This window comes from Sebastes umbrosus, chromosome 17, assembly GCF_015220745.1.
Source record: "Sebastes umbrosus isolate fSebUmb1 chromosome 17, fSebUmb1.pri, whole genome shotgun sequence".
In the NCBI taxonomy this organism is placed as follows: Eukaryota; Metazoa; Chordata; class Actinopteri; order Perciformes; family Sebastidae; genus Sebastes; species Sebastes umbrosus.
The window spans coordinates 28,761,288-28,786,291 of record NC_051285.1 but is presented as its reverse complement, the minus strand read 5'-3'; the positions used below and the strand labels follow the sequence as shown (position 1 = coordinate 28,786,291).

The window sequence follows — 25,004 nt, the reverse complement described above, 5'->3', positions numbered from 1 at the left end:
CAGACCAACAGAGGTTTCCCGTGTCTTGTGAAGCAACGGAGCTCCGCAGAGAGAAACGTTGTAGTCTTGTTACCAACCGGGTGCCGGTGTCTCCCTGTTCACTCCAGCTGCGGGCGGAGGGAGACGAGTTTCTCGCGGAGGAGGAGAAGCAAACACAGTATCAGCAGTGATTCATGGAGAGACCTTCGTCTGGTCAGCTAACATTACTGCCAAGCAGCTGAAATATAGAGTGATATTGTGATTTTAGCTGACGTGTGTCGCCTCACTGTTTTGAGCGATGCTCGTTCATGTCTGTTTAGAGCGAGCACAAGCACGAGTCCGACGCTGACTTTCGTTGATTTCACGGCCACAGGTGTCGCTGTTAACAAGCATTTCTGAAAGTTACAAATAGTCCCTTTAAATCTTAACAGATTTTAAAAATGTGAGAGAGCCCTGAACAGTTAAATTGAACAGTTTTGTTCCTATAGTGTGTGGAGAGCAATGACTTGGCTAAAAGAGCACACCACACACTAACAGATTCATTCATGAACAACAAAAGTCACGACTAAAAAAAACTGGAAATCTCGCAAAATATTTCACCGTCAAATGTGACTTCAGTGTAAACAAACATGGTGGACGACGGGCAAGAAGAATTAGTGATGTTAGTGGTGGTTGTCCCTCCTTCTTCAGTCAGCTTTGGTTCTCAATTGGCTGTCGTTCTTTCCCACATGACTGCGTCATCGGCTGTCCTCGTGGTTCCCCACGCATAACAGGATATCCCATTGTAAATATTGAACATGTTTAATATTTACAATTTGAAATCGGAGCGGCCAGGATGGACTTCCGAGCCCATCGGGGATGTAAAAAACACTCTTAACATACCTCACACCACAGGATTATCTGGAAAGATAATCCTTAGAACCATAAAGAAAATCGAGGCTTTGCTGGCGATCGTCGGGAGGGAGGGGGTAATTGGGCCCAAACCCGGCTTGATTCCCTTGTAGTGTGTACCCAGTATTATGTGAAATAGTCTGCTCAGGCTTTTATTTATTTACATTTACTTACATCCCATAGTTAATTAAAATCAGCCAAAGGCCAGCCCACATATTCATGCTGCCTGGTGTAGAATTATGATTTTCTTATACATGAAGTTTCCTTTCACCACATCTTACTTTCCTATAGCCAGTGTACCGGCAGTGTCTTAATTGCTATAATATTCAGTGTTTTCCATTCAGATTTTTTGCCCACTGAGCCATTTGCTGCTCAGCAAGCTGAAACAGCCTGCTCCTGTTAAACAGATGTAATGGGTCAGGAGGAGAGCTGCATGTCCCGCGAACCACAAATATTTTCTCTGACAACATGTGTGGTCCTGTTTGGGTTTCACCATGAAAGTGAGACATTGTTTTTTTTCTACACTGATGGAGTAGCTTTAGCAAAGCTTTATTTGGATATAAATAATGTTTGCCAGTGCATAAAATCCCAAGCACCAAACAGAGCGACAGAGGGTTGCAGAGAAGTGATGCTGACGATGGCAAAGGGGAAGTGGTGGTGAGATAGGTGCCTGGTATAAGGTGGTGAGTCTGTGTGCATCAGAAACTTGTCTCATGCAGAGGTGGGCAGCAGGGATGGGCTGCTTGTCCAACAGAGGAGACTGGGAGAAGGGAGCTGTGAAGCTGTGAATGTGTTGCCAAGGAGCTGCTTGAATAAACAGGCTGTGAAGAACAGACAGAGGAGGAGGAGAGAGAAAGCCAAAAAAGGCCTAGGAGAGCCTTCTGTGCTGCCAAAGGGGGGATGGGAGGACTCCTGTGCATGTGTGTGTGTGTGTATGTGTGTTTGCGTGTGTGTGTGTATGTATGTGTGTGAGAACTGGTAGCTGACATCCGGGCTTGGTGAGAGAGATTATAGGGGAATGGACACTGTCTGGAGCAGAGATCTGCTGAGGAGCTGGAGTCATCCTAGCAGTGGACACTAATGGCAGGACACTCTTAGAGGCATTACAGCAATCAGTAAGGGACAAGGAGCAGGAGCCATGTAAGAGAAGTAGCCCATACACTGAGGGCAGGCGTGGTGCTGAGGAACATGATTGGACATCAGGGATGAGGGACAGTGATTGGTTGAAGGATTTCCATACATATGGCACTAAAGATGATTATTTTTTATTTAGTTTTGATTATTTTGATGTCTTACTAGAACCAACACTGAAGGCCTATTCTATCATCAGATTGAAATATTGATGACATTGACTTGACTTGTCTTGAGTTTCATAACAATTGCTTATACGTGTGATTGCGATGTTTGATAAGAGGTCTAATGCCCGGTTCAGACTACACAATATCAGCCCGATTATAGCCCGACATGGCCGTCGTAGGGGATCGGGAACGATAAATGAGTGTCGTGTGCGAAATTCGATCCTCTTATCTCGTGTAGTGTGTCATAGCACACGACAACTGACGCCACGTCTCGGACGCCGCACGACATCCCGAGGAAAAGTTTAGCCTGTCTGAATTTTTCGCCTTGTCACGCCTAGTGTGACATCTCCAACGACGTGTTCCTTTGCGTTGACCAATCAGGTGCTCTCTCCAGCGCACAGTTGCAATCAGGTTACTTGGTAATAAACAAACATGGCGAAAAGGAGGAGGGATGCCCAATTTGCTGCTGTCAGGTGGGACAATGAAACTGACTGAAGTATGGACAGCCCATACCGTCCTCTCTGTGCCACCTAGGAGCGCATCCACAACCCTTTTCTCTTTCTTTTCTTTTTGCAACACAAGACCACCAGCATTACACGCAACGCTTCTGTCGCCATGATTGACAGTTGCTTCAACCGCCTCCCCGATGACGTCTGAACTCGCGCACGATCGTGGAATACGACGTGCCGTGATTGGTCGTGGTCATACGTGTAGTCTTGCCGGTCACCCGACCAAGACACTGAAAGAGTTTAGGCGCTGTGATCGTTAGATCTGACATGGTGACCATCGTCAAAGACACTAATATTGTGTAGTCTGATCCCGGCATAACAGGGAGTTAGACCTAAACATTAGTAACATATATAATAACGTGCATATTTGTTCATGCATAGCCCATATCACATATAAAACTGGTTTGGTGTAATGACAATACATATATGTTCAAATGGGGAAATGGTTGATTAAACAAATATAGTTATAATTTTCCAACATTCAACAGCAGGGCATTTAACACAATGCTGGGAGCACCAGCGATACATTTCCACTCATCTCAGTTGTATTAGGGTGGAGATAGAAATCTGAGACACAGACATCTCAAAATATGGACATATAAAACTATCTGCATGGCGACAGACCACCAAATATATATTTTGTTTTTTTTTGTGGTTTTATCTGCTCCGAAACCTTTCTATTAGTTTCATGTCATTACTTTTATGAACATTCACTTGATAAGACTTGATGATGTAGTTTTTCCCTGTTTTTCTTCAGTGTAATCAGGATCGTATACAGACTGCGGGATTTGATGCATGCATACTGCGATTTTTCACAGATCCACGCTGTGTTTGCTGAAGCTAACACTCCTCCCAAAGCAGAGGTGTTGTATTCCCCATGTTCCATCCCTGTGATGGTAACACCTCCTCGGTCCTCCTACTCAACATTGATTAGATGTCATATTGATCAACATAAACAAGTAGGTGAAACACATATGCACTGCGCGCCTGGTACGGTATGTGTGCTTATGTCAAGCTCATTGTGTTTATTGTGTGTAATGAAGCGTCTAACCTTGTGTAACTGACATAAATTTGGTCACAGTGAGATCTCAGTGTCAGCCATGACACAGATGACTGGGTATATGCACCGCTCTCTGTATACGGAGTAGTCTTGCATATTATGTGAGCGGTGTTAAATTATGGACTGATAAAAGACAGCCACTGCGGTTGTGAACTTCATCTGCATATTTGCCATAAGAAAAACAGAATGTTCTTCCAGTTAAATTCCAGTCCATACCAGGAATTCATATTTACTTTATATAAGTGAGTAACCTTTTGTATTGTCCTTCAAATTAATACTTTTGTTTGGGTTGATTTCTCAAACGTCCATCCCATTTGAAGAACTTGATTTAAAGCATTTAGCTCCCGTCCTAAAACTTAAAAGCCAGATGTAAAAATGATGCAAATCAGCTAAACTCCAAGAGAAATGTTTAACGGTATAATATGTAACAGTTGTCGCACTCCTCCTCAGCTCAATGGGCGAGCGACGGAGGCAGAGAGAGAACAGTGATGGTCAAGTGAGCTATCGAGTGAATGAAGAGAGGGAGCGGCGTTAGTGAGAATAAATCATTGAATCAGAGAAATAAAACATTATTGCTGAAGTCCAGAAACGTCCTGAACACGGCAAAATAAGAAGAAAAGAGAAAATCCAAACATAGGGTCTCTGTAGATATAGACACCACCACACACTTCTTTTTCTTTTTTGACAAACAAAAAAAGAAAAAGCTCACCAACATCTTGTGTTGGTGCTGTATCATATTCCGTTCTTACCTACTAACAACATATCACTCAACATCTGTGTCTCTCCTACTTAGACGAGCACATCATTTAAATCACCATTTTCTATATAGTGTATAAATGGTCCGCACACTTTTTTGAAAAAGTAATTTTTGCCCTTAAGGATTTAGGTTATTTATTTTCCGTTGAGAGACAGCGAGACATTTCTTTCAGCCACTGACCTATTCGAGGTCTGTTGACATTTTTCAAGTAGAGGGCAATCAGACGATTTGCTTGTAGAAAGCACAAATTAAAAATAATTTGTTTACTTCTCAGTATAAATGCAGTACATGGGTACACTCTAACTTTAGAGATCAAATATAATCAATAGCATTGTTCATTTCCCCACAAAACACACTTATTTTAGCACAGTCCCAAAGATGGTTATCTAACGTCCCCCTTTCCCGACTACACTAGATGCATGCATGTGGATTATTGCTATGAAATGTATGTAATTTAACAGGAGTAACATCAGTATGCATCAGCCAGTTATATTGTTGTTTCTAGTATTAACAGATTGTGTTTGGGCCTTCATACAAGCGTCCTGCCATTCATCAAGTATAATCTCCACTCGTAAATCGTCCCTCGAGGCATTTAACCTTGGTTCATGAGATTCAGTACAGCCAGAGACAAATGTGTCATATATTATAGAAACTTGGCCTTTGCCTTAGACGTGTTGGCATTATGATTTTTCTCCAGAGCAGAGAGAGGTGGCATTGCTAATGACTTGTTCTGATTGGTTGAAATAAAACTTCTGATTTGTAGATATTTAAAGGGATGTAAGAATCAGAAATGTCTTGTTAACAGCGACACCTGTGGCCATTAAGTCAATGAAAACGGCCTTTTGCTCGCGTTTGTGCTCGCTCTATAGACATGAACGAGCATCAGTCAAAACAGTGAGGCGACACACGTCAGCTAAAACCACAATATCACTCTATATTTCAGCTGCTTGGCAGTAATGTTAGCTGACCAGACGAAGGTCTCTCCATGAATCATTGCTGATACTGTGTTTTCCTGCTTCAGCCTCACGACTGCAATCAGAAGGAACAGGGGAGACACCGGAGTTTTGGTCGGAGACGATAACGTTACTCGGGGGGCTGAAGCAGGATTAGTTGACACTGTTTTGCAGGACGGGCTTCACTAGATAGAACTTTGCGGTTTTGGTGCTTCCCTGTAGTTTGTGTTGGAACAGCGTAGCCTCACGCGAGCGCGCATGGACCTGCAACACCAACCTGCAATGATTTCTAAGAGTGTAAGAAGTAACAAACAGTACCTTTAAAGAAGTGATTTTTGTTGGATTGTTGTGCTTTCTTGACAGTTCCTTAAAAGACAGGTGGGCTCCACCATTAGGTTTATAGACATCTTGGATTTTTGACAGACTCCTGTCGGCTCACAGTCGGAAGCCCCCGTCAGATCTACTAGACACACAGTCCTCATTACCCCATGTTGGACTAAAGCAAGAAAGAAACTGACATTTCACAGCATGCCATGCATTAATCATATTGACTGTTTGTTTTCTAAATACCTGCAGAGTACATGCACAAGTGAAGGGTGGGTCTAATGGGGTTCTGCTTCAGTCTCAGCCAAGATGAAGGATTTTCAGATGTGAAATAAAACAGTGGTTCTCAGCTGGGCCGCCCAGTAACACCACAGTAGATTAAAGGGCAACGTATGAAGTGTTGTTCTACTCATTGAGCCCATATAAATGAATTAAGATCTTCAGTAAGTAGATACATCTATGCAATGATATATCCACCACCTTTATCTTCAACACCACACACTTCTAACGGGGCATAAGTAATGATTGAGAGGGATTATTTTATTTTATGTTTTTGAAAATCCCTGCATATTATGCCTTTAAAGCAGTACTACACTCAACACAATGCGATTTCCTCTAACATCTCAATGGATAACGAGCAGCTCTAGATCTCAGCTCCATGAATTCTGATCATCAATAGCTAATGTTTGCATAATTATTCCTTATGTCATTATTACTCACACTAAACCAAAAAAAAAACTGAACCCTATATAATTATAACCCCTCAAACCGCTTTTTTTGCATGGATATATTCCTGTATACATACATGTGTTTGCTTTGTAATTGTGTCACTGCAGCATATTTGGCCCAGAGGGTAGCTCCCTTTGATATTATAAAAATACATGAACACACAAAAGACAGCTGTTGGAATTTCTTGTCAGATTTACACTGGGAAGTGTCACCGTTTCTAAGACTTTGAATTGTGTTGCTCAAAGCACATTTATTGGCCTTGGATGAAAGCAGTGAGGACTGTGAAGGTTGATGGCTGTCAGCTCATTAATCATATTTTCAGGGGGGGAGAGTCCTCTTGGAAGACACATCACTGTTCTGGCATGTCTCTCCACAAAGCATATCCACAGCCTGAGATCGTGTGCAGGGTGAACCAATCTGAATAAATCAAGTCTTTTTTTCTTACTGTCATGCGAGGAGTCTAGGTTTGCCACAACAATGCAACTTAAAGGTGTCCCAAATCAGATTTTTATCCTTGTGGGATTGTAGGGATTCTATGTCCATGTGTTCATAAATGTCCATTTATACCTTTAAATACGGTGTTGCTTCTCCGATTTACACTCACACAATACATCCTCAATATGATGCAATACTTTTAAAAAGCGGCAGGACCCAATAAGGAAACCAATAGCAAAGGGATATGTTGCCATGTGGAATCCCTTTTTTGCAGCCTTCCTCACATGGTTCATCTCCATCATCTCTCTCTACAAAAATAGTGTGAAAATGTATTTTTCTGTCATTTTACAATTTGGAAAAAATTGATTCACAATAATAAATGAGTAAAGTTTAATCAAATTTTAAACAGTAACTCTTTTTTTCATTCCTTTCCAAAAAATATTTCTTGAAAATGTCTATAAATTATGTTTATTTGGTCCATTTTATGACAAAAAACATATACATATATATCCCCTTCAGGGTGATGAGAGACCAGCATCGCCCTGAAGGGGATTCTTTCACAACAATAACCCACTTGCTGTACATTATCCCGCTTATTACGTACTGAAGAAATCAATATTTTGACACAACAACTGTCCTACATCAGAGCTGCGCCCATAGCAACGGTCTGTTATAAAGAAATTACAGACCGCAGAACGCTGTGATTGACCAATCAGAATTGAGTATTCAAGACAGCCGTGTAATAATATACAGAATGTTAACATGCTGGTTTCCAATAAATGGTTTGCAGCAATAAAGATGTAAATGGCTGTCCAAACCAAGGGACAGGTAATATAAGAATCAATAAGCAGTCAAAAGCAGTTGGTACTGTTTGTGTGTGAAGCTGACATGTGAACGTACTGTATTCATACTTTAATATCCCTCCTCACTGCAGCTTTTTCTCACCAAAACCAGCTACGCTGTGATGTTGGAGCACGCAAAGAACAACAATAATGACGTATATGCATCAACTTGAGTTATATGCAGCCTGCAGCAGCATTGTGAGTTCCTTTAATAAATCATAACGTTGCTAAAGGCTCTCAGGCAGCAGTTATTCTCCTACAATCATCACATTATGAGTTGTAATTTCCACTTAAATACTTGTTTCAGACTCACAATTTCAACTCGCACTTACTAATAATTTAAATTTCTGTGAAAGGTGTCATTTCATTTTTAATCAGTAGGCATTAATTATGCCTTCTTAATTCGACAAAATTAAGTTTCTGTTGAAAAGACAGTAATATCAAACTTTCACAGATGTAAAGACGCCTTCAATTTCACAAAACAAGAAGCTCCCGTTAAAAGAGACCAAAGGAAACGATGGTAACACTTCATTTTACAGCTCCGCAAATGTCATGCTAATTATAGGGGATAATTAGCAAGTAGTCTATTTTAGATTTCTTTGGAATTAATGCCAAATTATCCCAATATTTACCTCAATTTATCGAAAATTACTTTATGCTGCTCTTCGTCGTAGGTGGAAAACTAATAAAAGACACTTCTGATCAGGCACATATCTCACCATTGTGTGATTTATTGTCTACACAGATGTAACCTGGTAGGTGATGTCATGATTCAGGGAGTTTTTTAAGAAATTTCAAATAAGTTATTTGCTAATTATTATCTGCAGACATGGGAATAAAGCATATCAATTAACTTTGTTTTCTTTTTTTGGAAACGTCCTAAATTAATTACCAGCTATTGTGAGATAGCAGAAGATAATTATTAAATAATGTTTATAATAAAGTAATTTTCGATAAATTTTGAGGTAAATATTGGGGTAATTTGGCAGTAATTCCAAAGAAATGTAAAATAGTTTACTTGCTAATTATCAGCTAATAATTACCATAATATTTGCTGACCTGTTAAATGAAGTGTTACCGAAACAATTTATTTATATTCCTTCAGATACAGAAACCTTATCACTGGCAAAATAATAATTCAATTAAAAAAGAGAAATGTGTCAAATCATGATTTTTTTAAATAACATATATGAAAGTGAATAAAACAGAGCTGTACAGTCAAAATGTGCTACACCTAAATGCCTGTTTTTTTAAATAATCTGACAGCATGGTTCATCCAGTCTTGCACTATTTTTTTAGCTGAGGATTGTAGGCTCAGTTTATGGCAGATGCCTTGTCATCGTTGGAGACTACACAGTAAGCCGGGCTCACTTTCTCAGTGAGTGACGTGGAAATGTAACAGCGGCTAATTGTGAATCTGGAAAACGCAGATCCATCTGAATTTGTGAGGAGGAAGCTTCAGTCTGGTTCCTTTCAGCACAGATGTTATTGTCTTTGGTTTTGATAAGCACCTTGCTATTTCCTCCTCAGTTCTTCTCCTCTCCGCTCGGCTACGGTACGCTCACACTCCTGTGAGACGATCAGGCCAATCAAAAGATGTTTACCAGCCATTAAGACTTTCTGCTCGCCTCCATCAGGAGACAAAAGGAGGAGAGTGGAAAGAGAAATCAACAACTTTCGGAGACAGATCCTTAATTGTTTTTACTCTATTTTGACATTAATTAGGTTGAAATATAACAGGGAGAGTGTGAGGGAAGAGAAGGCTCCAACTGGGGAGTTAAAAGGTAGACAGCAATACTTTTCTCCAGTGCTTAAATGTCTATCATGGGCCTCTAAGTGGCTGCTCTGCAACACAAATACTGTACCTGCTGTCTGACAATTAGCATATACAGTATATCTGCTGACAGGATGAGCCTGGCTGTTCTATCACGGCAGGTATCTACTGTAATGAATGTCCATATCCAACAAAATACATTCATAAACTACTGATAATTATGATTGGATTTTTTATTTAGTTTATTTAACCTTTATTTTGAGATATAATCTTTGTTACGAGGCAGACCTGGGCCCGGACAGAACACCAGTTACAGTTTAAACAGATATAAAACACAACAGACAGGAAATACAATTGTCAAGCCCACAAGCAAGAGACTAAAACCAGCTCACATAAAGCAGTTGCATTTCTCAGTTCTATGGCTTTATTTTTATTTATTTTTTCCACAGGGTCTATAGATTATTAAAATGCAGTGTGCTCTGCAGATTATGTCCAGAGAGCAAAGTAGGAGAAGGCCGTTTTTCCCCAGCTCAGCACAAACCCTTGGAACATGGTGTAGGGAAACCACCTGGTGGAACAAAGCTGAAGACCGCTGGAGGTCTGCGTCAGGAGATTACATATATATGAGGGGAGTTTAGCCAGCCAACGTATTCTCAGTGGTTCCTATGATATTTTAGGAAAAAGTTATTCCTCGTTTTTTTGTTTGTTTTCCTACGAATGTCCAGCAACACGTGTCAATTTCTGCTTTTTACATGCATACAGTCTTTTCAAAATGAACTTCCGTCTTCACAGGATACAACTTCCTTCGGATTAGGCAAGAAAGCTACTTAGGTTTAGGAAAAGATCGTGGTTTGTCTTAAAATAACTCCGGGAGTGGCGTTACTTAAAGTTTCAGTAGGCAGAAATCACAGTGTGGGGGGGCACGTCCAAGACCAAACATCTACTTATAAGATTCTGAAAGGCAGATGTTAACCACAACAGGAGCCATGCACCACAGTTTAATCCTACAAGCCTTCTACATCATCATCATCATCATCAGAGGTAATGTTACAGGTCACCTGACATGTATATTTATCTTCTCTCCTCTTGTTCAGCTTTGTTCACCTTGTTTTTAGCTGCATTTCTATTTCCGTCGTACAATGAGAGCAAAATAACCAGAGTCAAACTCCTGGTAGCCAGATGTGTGCAGGTCTACTCATACCTGGACAACCAAGCTGATTCTGATCCAACAAGACAAACAGAAACAGCACAGCATAGCATAGCATAGCACATATTCACACACACAGCTGGCAGCAACATCAGCATAAAACCCAATAAACAATAATAATGAAATCGGCCATTAGTCCATAAATGATCTTACTGTTGATGGTTCCAGCAGGAGACGACGGGGCTTCTTGGTGTTGAACACTGAAATGACTTCATAGTCCCTTTCAGAGGTGAGCAGGGACAAAGAGTTCAGTCTGATGTGATGCCCTGATGACAGTTTTTATCCAACTGACAGTTGAAGAGAGACTTTGACCAGTAGGCCTTGTTCTGGGTCCAGTAGGGTGAGTCTTTGACCAGTAGGCCTTGTTCTGGGTCTAGTAGGGTGAGTCTTTCACCAGTAGGCCTTGTTCTGGGTCCAGTAGGGCGAGGAGGGCAGTTCACCCCGACCACTAAAGTCTATCTTTAGCAACAAAGAAAACCTACAACAAGTTACACAATGATGAAGCCAACTAGGGCACTAAGGCTACTGATTCAACTGTAGATCACAGCTTTAACTCAAAGGTTTGGAGGCCGAGGACAGAACAAGGCTGCTGTCAGACTGCTGTCAGACTACCTGAGCATTTTAAACTGCAGAGATGATGGTTGGACCAATCAGCAGCAGACACACTCCAGACCCACACCTCCAGTCAATTAGAGAGACAGAGCACCTAGATGGGAAACAAAGATCCTCACCAGACAAAGACACTCACTCTGACACAAAACACAAACACATTTCAATATACAGTTGAGAACGATGGCTGGACTTCTTCCTCCTGCTCCTCAGGCTTCTGTTCCTCAGTGTACAGGTGTTTCCGTTTAACAGGTAACGGTGTTATCTGGTCAGATTCAGCCAAACGTATCCACATACTTGTAGTAACTTTTGTGTAACTGGTTGACGTAGATAATAAACACCTTAGGAGGAGTATTTATTTGAAATGGATAAAGTTAAATTCTACGCTTTCTGTTGGTGTTGTCGACAACTGCCGTCACTATGAGCGACCACGAGGTTGAGAGACACCGATTGTACGCTGAGTGAAAGAGGAGAGGCTGCTGTGAAATGCACGACCACTTTATGGTCGTAGTCAGATCATTGAAACAGCGCTGACTGCTATTCACTGGATGATCCAGCAATAAAAGGAAGCCTTCTGATTGGGTGGTGCCAAGTGGGTGGACCCAGGCCCAACTAGGCCCACCCACCCTGGTCTCCTGGGTAAAAGTCCTGTGTAAAAGTCTGGTATTTTTTTACCCACCTCCGTACTTCCATTTGCCACTCTTTATATTTCCTGGTTCACCATTAAGTTTAAGACACACAAAGTGATTTTGTGCTGGGATATACACAAATTACAGTGTGTACAATACGTACTTTGAAAGAAAGCTTGTCATCCAACCAAATACCTCAATACTATGGTGACACTTCTTCATTTGAATCCCCATTTAGAGTGTCAGCCTGCAACAAGGCAAAGAGGCAATCCAGCAGACAAGTTGGTTGGATTTAAACATATATATAAAACACAGAACTGGGTTGCCAGCCATCTTGATCGCTTCCATGAGCTGGGGGACTCTGAAGATGGATGGTTGAGCGCACAAGACATTGACTCCGGGGATTGGAGTTCACCTCCTGTATCCTGCCTGAGGTGAGGTTTATGTCAAGGACGCTAAAACACTGTTAACCTTTTCACTTGCCTTAGTCGCTGCACCTGATTCGACTGTTATCAGGCCATTAAATAGGCGTTGTCAGTCGCTATAAGCATGACTACGGCCCTGCTATGCCTACTTCATTGTAAAAGTGAAAGTAACATGTTGTAAAACTTAATGAAACGCCACATTTTGGTTTAAGCGGTATCATAGACGTCCGCAGCAATGCCGAGCAACCACACAGAGAAATATTTATCATAGATGATGCTGACACAGGTCGATGTTCCTGTAACTGATGGCCGATAAAGTTCAGTGAAAGTAATAAAATACTTAAGTGAATTGACCGGACTGGCAACATTTCTGACGGATCAAAAAAATCCCTAACGCCATGGAGCAAAACCAAAGTAGGTATTGATCTTTGGTTGCCTTGTTTTTCATTATTATTATTATTATTCTCGTAGAGGAGATGTGTTCTCTCTGAGGTTATTTAAAATATTTATCACAGTAAAATAAACAAGCCATGAAAAACTTTAAAAAACATAAACGTGAAAAATAAAGAAAACAAATGTTTTCTTAAGCTTGAGATGGACCACCTGACCAAGACGACCTCTGGCAAGTACACTTCCTAACCAGCAAGTGACCTTTTCACACACAGCTGACCCTGGATTGTTAACTAAGGAGGGTACCGTTGGAAACTGAGTAGCCTACAGGATTATTGACTTTGATGTGAACTACGGTTAAAAAAAGTTTACTTGCCTGAACTCACCAGCTCACTTGTTGGACTGTGTTTTGACAAGAGATTCAAAAGTCACCAGTTCTCTAACTTTAGATAAAGCTGCAGTGGGTAGAAATGGAGCACATGTGATTAAAACAAAGTTATTCTAATAAAACGGTCACTATATCCTGACAGTATCAGACAGGTAATCTGAACAATATAATGTGCCTCTGTGTCCTCTAAATACGTTTCCAGCATCCAAATGCTGTAGATCCAAACACGCTCGGTGTGAACACTCATTCTTGCTGCACTTCTAAGCAGATGGTTATGCTGGTTTCAGTGTTTTGTGCTCAGGTGTCTCCCTTCAATGCTCAGTTTCACTGATCTTAAGTGACAATAGAACAATACATCCTCAAAAATGCAGTTAATCACCGAGCTTTGAATGACCTTAAATTGTGGAGTCTGTGTGAGCTTTGATTTCTTTAGGGACACCGGCCTTAAACGTAAGGCATTCTTTTATCTTTCTAACACTGTATTCAGTCTCTGGTGTGTGGAGCAACTCTCAGCCGCAGAGAGCAGATGTTTGCATGAATTAAATATCTGCCGAGGCTGAAGTAGAGCGTTGTGGTATCAACTATGAAGACGTGTTTCTGTCGCTGCTTAAAAATGCAATAATACCTGAAATACTGTACATATCATCGACAGGCTTAACATAATTTAGCGCACAGTAAAGCATTCCTCCAGGTCATGAAGAAATCACTGCACAGTGCAAACTAACAGTGGAAACCTTCAGATTCTTATCACATGTATTATCTATACAGTGAATAAATTAGCATAAGAAATAGTTTTTTTGCATGCAGCTACAGTTGAGGAAAAGAAACCCATCCAGAGCATTATGGCAGACCTCCCGCTGCGGTCGTACATTATTGATGCTCCGGAACCCTTAAAATACACTGTGTTCAGTCTCAAAGACACACTGGTGTCATTTAGAGAACTGCAGTTAGCAGTTGTTGGTAATGTAGCGGACAGACCACAATGAGCTCAGTCCAAGGTCAGGACTTCTGAGGGATCAAAAAATCAATAGGTTTGTCTTGTTTCTGGATGGGTGCCACTGTAGTGCACTGTTTGTGCACCTTGGGAAGGTCTGTTGGCAGTGCAGTAGATACAATATGTATATTCAACATGAATACAACACAATCAGTATATGCAAAACACACAGTCTTAAGATACAACATTTTATTATTGTCAGTCTTAAATATGAGCACACACTTTTCATCAACAAAATACATATGAACCAACAATCCTTTACAATGCAGGGAGTCAAATAGCATGATGCTCCCCTCCACTTGGGAACAATCCAATCTGAAGAGAGCCTTGTGAACGTGTAACCAGGTAAAAGGGCAGAATTTGTTTATATGTGAATCATCATCCAAAATAAATCCCGACAGATCATGAGACTACTTCATGCGTCTGCTAATATGATAATCCCCTGGCAGCTGAAGCAAAAGGTTTGATTTCTCATGTGTAACCAAAGTTCACATCCAAAAATGATCTCTTCCAGACTCCGATGCAAACCACACAAATGTCACAAAACACCTAAAATGAATAGTACTATCTGGTAGGTGCAATACAAGCTCAGTCATTTTTCTTACATGGTATCAAATTTTCTTCAAAGACTGTCTCTCTTGCCTTGCACATTATGGAGACAAAGAAAAGAAATACACTGTATCCATAGCTTTTTTTCTCCCCCAACTCAGCCCATGTTCCAACTGGGCCCATGTTTGCTTGGACTGAGAGAGAGAATGAGTCCTGCAATCCTTATGCACTCGTCAAACAGACAATGGAGTTGGTCGTATCACCATAAATATGCAGCGCTACTGCCAAAATATAAGCCTTCATGGACTGTGATTCAGAATTGGCTGACTGGAGTCAGAACAGAAAAAAAGTTGTTGGGTATTCAGGCCTTCTAAGTGCAGTTTTTAAGCTGAACTTTGTGGGTGGATCAGAAATATTTTACTAGTATACTTCCAAGATCCTCTTCCCGAGTTGCTTGATTTTATCATTATAAGTTTTGGCTCGGATGGGACTCGCTGTGTGTCTTGTATCCGTTTAAAAGTCATGCTTGGTGGCAGTTAAGAACATGTGCTCTAATAAGCAAGCACAGAGGCTGACTTTCTTTAATGCCATGCAGAAAGAAACTGCAGTACGACTGCCTACTATTTGTCTGAGAGGTGGTAAATTATTTTCAATTATGACAGTTGCTTATTTCCCATTGCAACGCCTGCTGTGTTCAGTTTGCCTGACGGTGATGCATGTTATATGCAGCTGTTGGAGGCATACAGCATGGGAAAAACAATCAGGTACATTTCTTACTTTATTTAACTCCTGAAGAGATTGGTGCATAAACAGGATGTTACTGTATATATAGCAAAGAGCTGCAAAAACCACACTGGGTGAGACTTCTACGACGGAGGATAAGTCCCGATAACAACGGGACGATATGAAGGCCAACTGAGAGCTTATTAGAGTTTTCTCAACTAAATGAGCCACAGCATGGGAAATAGCTGCGTTATGCAACACAAAACATCACACTGTCTCACTAAACGTAATGTGATTGTGTTTATTTAACTGCTCTGCAAGCCAGCTTGTCTAACCTCGAGGCTACCAGGGCCCAAACTGCATCAAGAAAACACTGGTGCTAAGTAATACAAAACGGCCTCAGGTCAGAAAACAATCCAATTGAAGCCTTTAAAGACGCAGCCTGCATAGGTTTACTCCACATGCCTTCTCTTGTTACACGTTTGGAACAGTGGGGATTTGAGAACAAGGAAATGAAGATGATCCTTTTTCTGTTAGCGGCACGTGGATCAGACCAAGGCCGAAACTTTAGGAATATGATCTAGCGGGATTTCCAGCAGTGATCTGACGAGCGCAGACTGTTTCCATCTCCACTGAAAAAGGCAGAATACCAGAACACAGATCAGACCGTTCTTTGACTCGATGTTGCTTCTTCAGCTCTGCGCTTCACAGTTTACAACATTTTGTCCGCGACCACATATCTCATCAGAGTTCATAAACAATATACTTGTTTGATTTGGAGAATTAGCGGGGTTCCTCCTAACGACCGTCGAAAAGTTTGAATATTAATGTGCACAGTTTTGGTCTGTCGTCTATGATGCTCTGTGCCGCCTCAACTCTGAATCGCTGCCATAGTGACCATATGGCATTGCTATTATTAGGTGGATTATTAGGTGGAGTCTGCTATACAACCACCTCCTTACCTCTGGTTACGTGTGAACTTTGTTTTTTCACTTTCATCTCGAGATGCGTGTTATATTTTGACAGCAGCCCTGCTGGTTTGTCCAGATCTGTTTGTCTATATTCTAAAGGTACACACTTACATGGGTTTGTCAGTAATAGTGTGCTTGGCTCGATAAATTATACTGTATCTGATAAAAAAAACTAAAACAATATCACAGCTATTAAGGACAAAGCAATAAACTGCAATCATTCAGCTGTGTGAGCTGTCCTTTCAGAAACTCGTGGAGTGCTGTGATACTCCTGGAGAAACAATACTGACAATGTAGCAGTGTGGTGTGAATGAGCCTCGCTGTCATTACAGCCCACACAAATGCACACCAATGGCCACATCTAAATATGACTTTAAGGTGGTAATTGATAATTGGGCAACTTGCTGAGCAACTGCTCAGAGGTAGAAAAAAAAATAATAATAAATGAGCAGTTTTTACAAAGTGTGCTTGGCTGTTCTACAAAAGAAATGTCGGCATACATATACAAGAAACTGTTTTACCTCAGTAGAATCTGTGGCGTGTGTGTGTGTGTGGTGGTGAGAAGGTGTGTGTGTTTCTGTTAAGTGATATTTTCAGTCAAATTATTTCAACCTTTCAAGTGAACTCAAAGCAACAGCAACCGCTCCATGCAATCTCTTGTGAAGGGATCCCAACACAGACCTCCTTGGGAGGTGATCTGACTTCAGTTCATCTTAGATGTGGTTAATCTTGTGGCAAAATGACGTGAGATCAGTGGTGCCATCCTTCCAGCCGGGGATGGAATAATTACCATGTCATTTCCGAACATCACTGTGCTGGAGATGAATAATAGTGTGCAGTGTGTGTGTCTCTCTCATTGTCTTGTGTGTGTGAAAACAAACCGTGATTAGCCTGTCACATTCAGCTGATGATTACCCTGATCAATTTCAATAATGGCCCTATCTGTTTCATGCCGTTTTGATTTGGATATTTTTTTCACATCAAGAAGCACAAACCTTGTTATCCCCATGACGGGGGTGCGTGCACGTGGATGAAGGACTATAACCTCACCAGAAGCTGAGGCGAGCCGGGGAAAAAAGGGAGGAAAAGGTGAATGTGAACAGATCGTTGCTTCTGTTTCGCTCTTCTCCTTTTTGTGCCTGCTCAGTGTCGACTGAGCTCGCATTAATTTAAAAATAACCATATGTGAAAACACTCAATCAGAGCCGTGGGATAATAAGAGGCATGTCATTGCCCCGCCACCAAACAGACACACACACTAATTTGTTGTAATTCACTGTTCCTGTTTGATGTTGTGTTAATGGAAATCCTACAAATCCTTTAGTGCTGCACACAGTCCACTGATGTGGAGTGCAGTCAGTAGACGGTTATGTTTGTACGGCTGCAAACACAAACAGCGATGCATTTTACAAGAGAGGCGCGATGTCTAAAAACATCCTTTCCACGTTACAAAACCAGTAGCCAAACACCAAATGTTGTTGTTGTCACTCAACTCTCTTCCACTGCTGGGGGAACCTGAGTGTGCTCTGGCAGTCGGTGTAAATTGTTTGCCAACACAAGATATGTGAAAAAGATAAATCACTGGGCTTTAAATCTTGCTGCCGTGTTGTGAGAGGTTTCTGATTGTTGCATAAAATCCTCGCGCTCACAACAAAAATAAGGTAACGGAGGTCTGTCCTCTGTTTGCCGCCTCTCATAACACCGGTGATTCTCTCGGCTGCGCTGATCCTCCTCCATAATAAAACACGGAGATACGACTGGCTTGTTTTCTCACATATCCTGTCTTTTCTGACAATGCGAGCCACATATCAAGTGATAAGAGCTTTTTTTTTTTACTCAGACCTCTGATCAATCTGGGTTATTGCAAATTGGCTCGCATATTGTACAGTTATCCTGCAATTCTTTTCTTTTCAATAAGAGCTGGGAATATCTTGTCATAAACCACATACTGTACATTTTGGTTCAAAGGTATCTATAATTTTAGATTTCCAAATTACCCTATGTTAAACTCAAAACACATGTTGACCCTCTTTTTTTGTGAAAAGACACTAGTATGGAACAATGTGTTTGGTTTGGTGTTGAGACTAGAAAACAGAAATCGTATGGAATATGGTGCTGTGTGAACTGCTAAAGTCTTTGGGTTATTGGTGTCTAAATACATGCAAAAAGTTTGTATTTTCTATGAACATGTTCTTACTGAGTGGTCTCTAACCCTCCAGTGCTGGTTCGGAAAATGAACAGGAACTTTTTTTTTCTCAAATAACTGTGTCGTGTAGAGATGGAATGGTGTTCAAACAAGTAGCAACGGCATTAATACATTTGCATTATTTAAGTCAGACGTCGACTCCACACAAGTGGAGTAAACTCTTCCTCCATTTTTAACTACATAATTATAACATCATTATTCTTGACACCATTTTTGTGTACAACTGTACTGGTAAAGAACAAAAAAAAAAAAAAAAGACATAAAACTAGGATATCTGTCCTAAATAATTACAACTTCATATTTTCCCTTCTCAAAAAATATTTAAAACTAAACATAATTAAAAAAAAAACAACATAAAATTAAAAGATTAGCATAACACAACTGCAAGTATATCACTAGAATGCTGTGAACCAAAATACTTGAAGGTCAAAAACAATTCTGTTTCAACAACCAGACTGAATGATAATTATTATACATTAAAATATGATAATACCAGGCTTTTCAGCCTCAGGGCAACCTAAATTCCTTCTGCTTCACTGTCGCGGTTTGACTTTGAGGTATTTAACATTCACCTCTCATACTGTACTTGCTGTAAATTTGCCTTTTTTTCCTGGAGTTGAGATGAATATGCAATGTGGTTCAAAAATTAAGACAAATCCATTTGAATAAGAGACACCACAATTAACCAAACTTTTTTTTTTTTCTTTCTCTGAGACATACTATATATGTAAAAAGAGATAATCCAAAATGATATAATTTAGAGAGAACAACATAATTCAATTAAAATGTGAAGCATTTGTTACATCTTTGAAATCTAAAAAACCCCAAAACAAAACAAAAACTTTTGTTACGTACTTATTTAGTGGGTCAACATCATTACGTAGCAGGATACGTCATGCACTCACTGTGCATCAGTTTATGGTTCCGGTTGAAAAAAAAAAGAAAAAACACACACACACTCACACACACATACGCGCGCACGTGCGCGCACACACATACACACACACACACACACACACACACACACACAAAATACTCGTGTTCAAATCCATTCCTCTTCAAAATCTGAGCAGGAACGGCAGAACCACTATGAAGAGCAGACAGGTGTGTGAGTGGACTCCCATCGCGCCGCCGCTGCCATCCTGAACTGCTCTCGGGCCTGACGGGGAGAAAGAAAGAGAGAGAGAGAAAAAGAAAACTTGGGTAAGTTTCACCTCTGAATATTATTTTTACTTTTGTCTCATCACTACTGGAGATACATTATTAAAGGCCCTTCCTGTATGACCCAAAAGGTGAGTACTGTGGCCTGTAGACACACGGTGACTACTTCACAAACAAACTAATGTAAATTATTATATAGTTGATGTAGTAATAGTAAATAATAATTAATATAGTTATCACAGTGATTACTGTTCATTGTTTCGAGTTACTGGGGATTGGGAGGTTTTATTAGTCACAAGGCATCAACATTTATTAAGTCGACTTTCATCGAGACTTTGAGTGAATCTAGTGTGACTGTGACCCATGAAAGCTGTAACCCTGTCTATCAAACATTAGGTTTACATACATAATAGCTTTGATTACTTTATTTTCTCAATATAAATAAGAAACATTTTAATTAACATGAATGTTCAAACTGAATGTATCTACAACATCCAGTTCACTTTAACGATTACACAGCTAACTGCTGGAATTTGTTAATTTGTTGAATTAATGAATGTTGGAAATGTTCACTGACAACATATTTAATTTTTATTTATTTTTTACGATATTTGTATATGCTAATTGCAACTAAAGTATTTTTTTATGGTTAGTTTAGACACTACTAGGGAACTACTGTGGTCTTAAATACTGAAAAAGTCAACAGTGACTTGAAACGCAGATTGAGCTCATTTTCTTAACATTTAACCAAAAGCAAAGTGCTTCTGTTGTCTCCGCCTTCCATGCCAAGGTAGCTAGCTAACTCCTAACTAACTAATATAATCACCAACACTGAACAAAAACTAGCTGACACCAGTTGTTTAAATTCTACAACGTTGCTAAAGTTAGTTAGTTTTGACAGTTTTACTCTGGCTCGACTTCAAAAGTGACAGTCTTCTTCTTCTTTGAGGTTTTATGTCAGTTGGCATTCACAGCGCAGTCTTCTGGTGAGGCTAATTAATAATTGAATAATAACATTTTTCATTGTTTGTTGGGTGAAGATCATTTTAGTTTCAATTTTAATTTGATTCATTTTAACTTAAGCCAATGCCAAATAGAGACTACATCAGTGGCATGCGTACCTCAAGGCTCTATCCTAGGTCCTCATTTGTTTTCAATCTTTCTCCCTAACCAACCTTTTCTTCTAAAAAAAATGACATTCCCATACAACTAAACTGCATTCTCAATTACGCTTCGAGGGAAACATAATCTCCCGGACTACGGTCAGAGTTTTAAACAGTTTTAAACACGTGGTTAACGGTGTAAAATTGGAACATAATCAAAAAACTAAACAAAGCTGCTCAGTTCGGTTTAGTAAAAAAAAACATCAGGGTTTGGCTTAAAATGACGTTTGTGCATTTAATAAAATTAAATAATTAAAATAAGTGTACGTTGACACGAACAGCGGCCTCCTGGTTAAAAGTGTTTGTTTGACCCGTCCTCCCCCCCGACCTCCTCGCTACGCAGACTTCCACGGACTACCATTACAAACGTATTTGTGATATGTAAAAAAAAAACAATGCAATCTGTGACAAAATATGTTTCCTTCAAAACGTAATTCCCAGTGCAGTTTTATTATATGGGAACGTAATTTTTAGGAGACAGGGCTGCCTGTTGTTGACATCATTATCAGCTTGCAGCCAAATCTGCTTGTATCTGTATTTATTTCAGATACAGAAGTAAGTATATCATCCGTGAATCAACCTCATGGTTTTTAACAATCTGATTTGTTCTTGCAGATTTCTTCTTACTAAAGTAAAAACATTTGTGCTGCAGTCTTTGAGTGGTCTATTTACCATTTATCATTATAAAATGACCTGTGGTGACCTCTAGGATAATCACAGCCTCATGAAACTTTACAGCCACAAACTAGAGACTTAGAGCATTCAGAGGATGGATGGCTTTCCTAGCTAGACTGACAATAATATTTTTTTGAGTAGTTTACACAACAGAAGTGCTCGCTATTCCATCGCCGAAAAATGCAATTCTTGCAGAAATCTCCAAATGTAAAATAATGTTGTTACCAAATCACAGCATGGCTTTGTCTATGGTGTTCCACAAGGTCTTGGTGTCTTAATGTGGTATGTTGGAGAGATTATTGATCATTTTTATTGATTTTCGAGTAGTAAAAAAATGTTAAATTTAGCACCAAATCTGTGTAACAAACCCCAAGAAATGCTGCAACAACTTATGAGACATAATAGAGCATGGGGGATGACCATCATATACTTCTATCATAATGTTTTAAACCCTTACACACTTTCATAATCTATTTTAATTAATTAATTCATCCATTGATGTTTATTTCTGATTAATGAAAAGAACAAATTGGCACACAGGCTGCACCTAAATGAATCTTCAGGTTCCCAGCTTTCAGATGATGAGGACCCCCTGTACCCCTAAAAAAACCCAAAATGGGTCTATGATAGGTCTCTGAGAGCCAGAAATGATCCACTGAGGGTACATTCAATCTTTCTAGTTTCATGTATCTAATGGAACTAGTTCATCTGATTCATATTCATCAAGGCTGCAACCTTGGCACATCAGAAAACATAATGGAGACACATGCTTTATCATATTGTCCCCAGATTTCATGAAAACGTAAGCTAGAGTCTCAGTAACTTACAATAAAATCACCTGAACTACAGTCTTTGCACAGCTAAAATATAATACATTTTACAATGAAAAAGACAATATTTTCATCATCCTCTTTTCAGGGATGAGGCAAATTCCATCTAAATTGATGCATTGTTTGAGGATTGAGGACACATTTTAACTTTTTTACTTTGAAGCTTGTAACACAATGACTACTCATTTCCCTTGGATTTCCATGAGTTCACCACAGTTTCCTTTGGGGCATCTATCCAATTACCCTGCCATAGTGGATTATCCCTAATCCTGCATATGGCTAATTAGAATAATGATGTTCACTCATAGTCAAAATCAAAGCCATTAATACAATTATGATGTGTTAATGGAGCGGGTTTGCTTACAAGATGCTGCAACAACCAGTCACAAGGACACTGCACGTGACACGATGGGTGAGGAGTTTATCTCAGCACTATCGCCACAGCTACTAAAAAACACACGGGGCTCATCTACAGCGGAAATCTACAATCTGCAAATCACTATTTTTGCAGATACAAGAAACAGTTCAGCTTGCAGTGAGGTTCTGCAGCTTTCTGTGTTTGCTTTCACAATATTTCCGTGTAGGAGGTACAGTTGAAATACAGTAACTGGAGGTACAAACAATCACACAACTGATGATAATGAAAGATGATGAATACTTACATTTGAAAAAAAAGAGCATGCAAAGATCAAAATGAAGCCGTGACACACAGTGAGGCGGTTAGGGTTGCAAAAGGAGAAGATGAAACATGGTTAGCGAAACGGGCGGCAATGACCATTTTCACAAAGACCCACATGATTTACATTTATATGGCGGTTTTGCTTCGCCATTCCTTCTCTTCAGAGATGCTGTCTGCCACACAACAGCTTTAACATGTCAATTCACGAAGAGAACAAAGAGTTGTCAAACACAGTACAATTTTTGACAGGATCACAGAGCCCAGAAATGATTTGTCTCTTCTTGTCAAACACTGCGTATATAACTCCAGTGACACTGCAGCCGAACTTCCAGTTTGTGAAAATGGCGGTTTGTCATGTGCCAGCATGCAGTTAATACTTTCGATCCACGACAGTTGAAGTACATGCTGGTGCGGAATACTAACCTTGCAATAGTGTTGAGCTAGTGGGTTCAATTACGACTACACCGGGGGAACAAATGGAACAGAGCAACATATTGGAAACAGAACAGCAACAAATCATTGACAACACTTGTGAAAAGCATGAAAAGTAGGCTGCTGAATAGACTTTCATTCATTCTGGCTGCACAGTTACATACTTAAGTGTTCAAACTGATAATAGTGCCAATAGCCATTCATCATTTCAGATGGTGTCAAAAGTCCATTTCAAAGCTGAAACACTACAGTATTTTAAACTGACAATCACTCAGTGTTGATGAAGTAATAATTGATTATAGTGACACGTTTGCTGATATGTGCTGATATCTTTGGTTTGAGGCAAGCCCTCAGGAAGTGTAGTAGTGTAGTGGACAAGGTCGGAACTGCACGTGACGTATGGCGAGCCATTTTAACATTTCATAGCTATACAGGATATTCATTAGAGATCATCTGCAACCTCAGTACAGTCGAGCTTAGCTACTAAATGATGAAACGGCTTGCCATAGGTGACGTGACGCCCACTGGCCCAAAGAGATCCCTTTTTCTGACAGGGATGTATTTTACATTGATTAATGTTCCTCACAGCATCATTCATTACAGGAAGAGACACAATATTTGGGGTATTTTTGGCACCTGGTGAGTGAGAGGGAGTGAAGAGTGATTTCTGTTCTCTCACACATCACTGATGGGTTTTAGGTCACTTTCTGTGACGCCCGTATCTATAATCCATTATCAACATACTTATAATGTGTTATCATCTGCTTATAGCACTGTGTAATTACAGTTATAAGCACTAATAAATATCCATGATGCTTTATAACAATAATAATAACATATAATAAAGCATTTTATAATTACTTATAATGTTAAGTATCATAACACTTTGCGATTAATCATAAATCTGGCAGCTCCCGGGGTTACCGGGTCAACCTTAAAAGATTGCCGTTTTGACTTTTACATGAAAGTGACTCGGTTGCTTGTTCAAGCATGAGACCTAGAGGTGTACCGTATGCACAAACAATCAGTAGCTTTTAGCAGCGGAGCTCTTCATTGGTGAGAATAATCCAGTATCCAGTTCTGTTAAAGGAACAGTGTGTCGCATCCACATATCAGAGCGGCAACTCTTCATGAAGCCACCATGTTTTTACAGTAGCCCAGAACGGACAAACCAAACACTGGCTCTAGAGAGAGCCATTCGCGTTTTCACATTTTTGTGTAGGCCACCGTAGTTCTCCTACACGCTTGGCACACGGGAGAGTTGGTTGAAATCTGCAACCTCACTGCTAGATGCCCCCAGATCCTACACACTGCTCCTTTAATACATTAACGGTTTGAACATAAACAGATCTACGTTAAGTGTACTAATAAAATCACATAAAAACTGACTTTGACTTCTTATATTTCATCTTTCATCTCTGT

The 25,004-nt window shown here is 40.0% G+C and overlaps 1 protein-coding gene across 5 annotated transcripts in view; it reads right to left on the bottom strand.

Moving 5' to 3' along the window:
• Positions 1–25,004, bottom strand: part of ntm (neurotrimin) — a 398,233-nt gene that overhangs the window by 6,005 nt on the left and 367,224 nt on the right. For 2 of the 5 annotated variants that reach the window (XM_037747919.1, XM_037747922.1), the window contains 2 exons: positions 23,574–23,609; positions 14,368–19,801 (listed from right to left, as the gene is read on the bottom strand). In XM_037747919.1, coding sequence (XP_037603847.1) covers positions 19,701–19,801; positions 23,574–23,609 — 137 coding nt within the window. In that variant the 3' untranslated portion in view covers positions 14,368–19,700. Of the gene's footprint in view, positions 1–14,367; positions 19,802–23,573; positions 23,610–25,004 lie in introns of those variants that run through there. The other 3 variants (XR_005203765.1, XM_037747921.1, XM_037747920.1) reach the window with 3 other exon arrangements.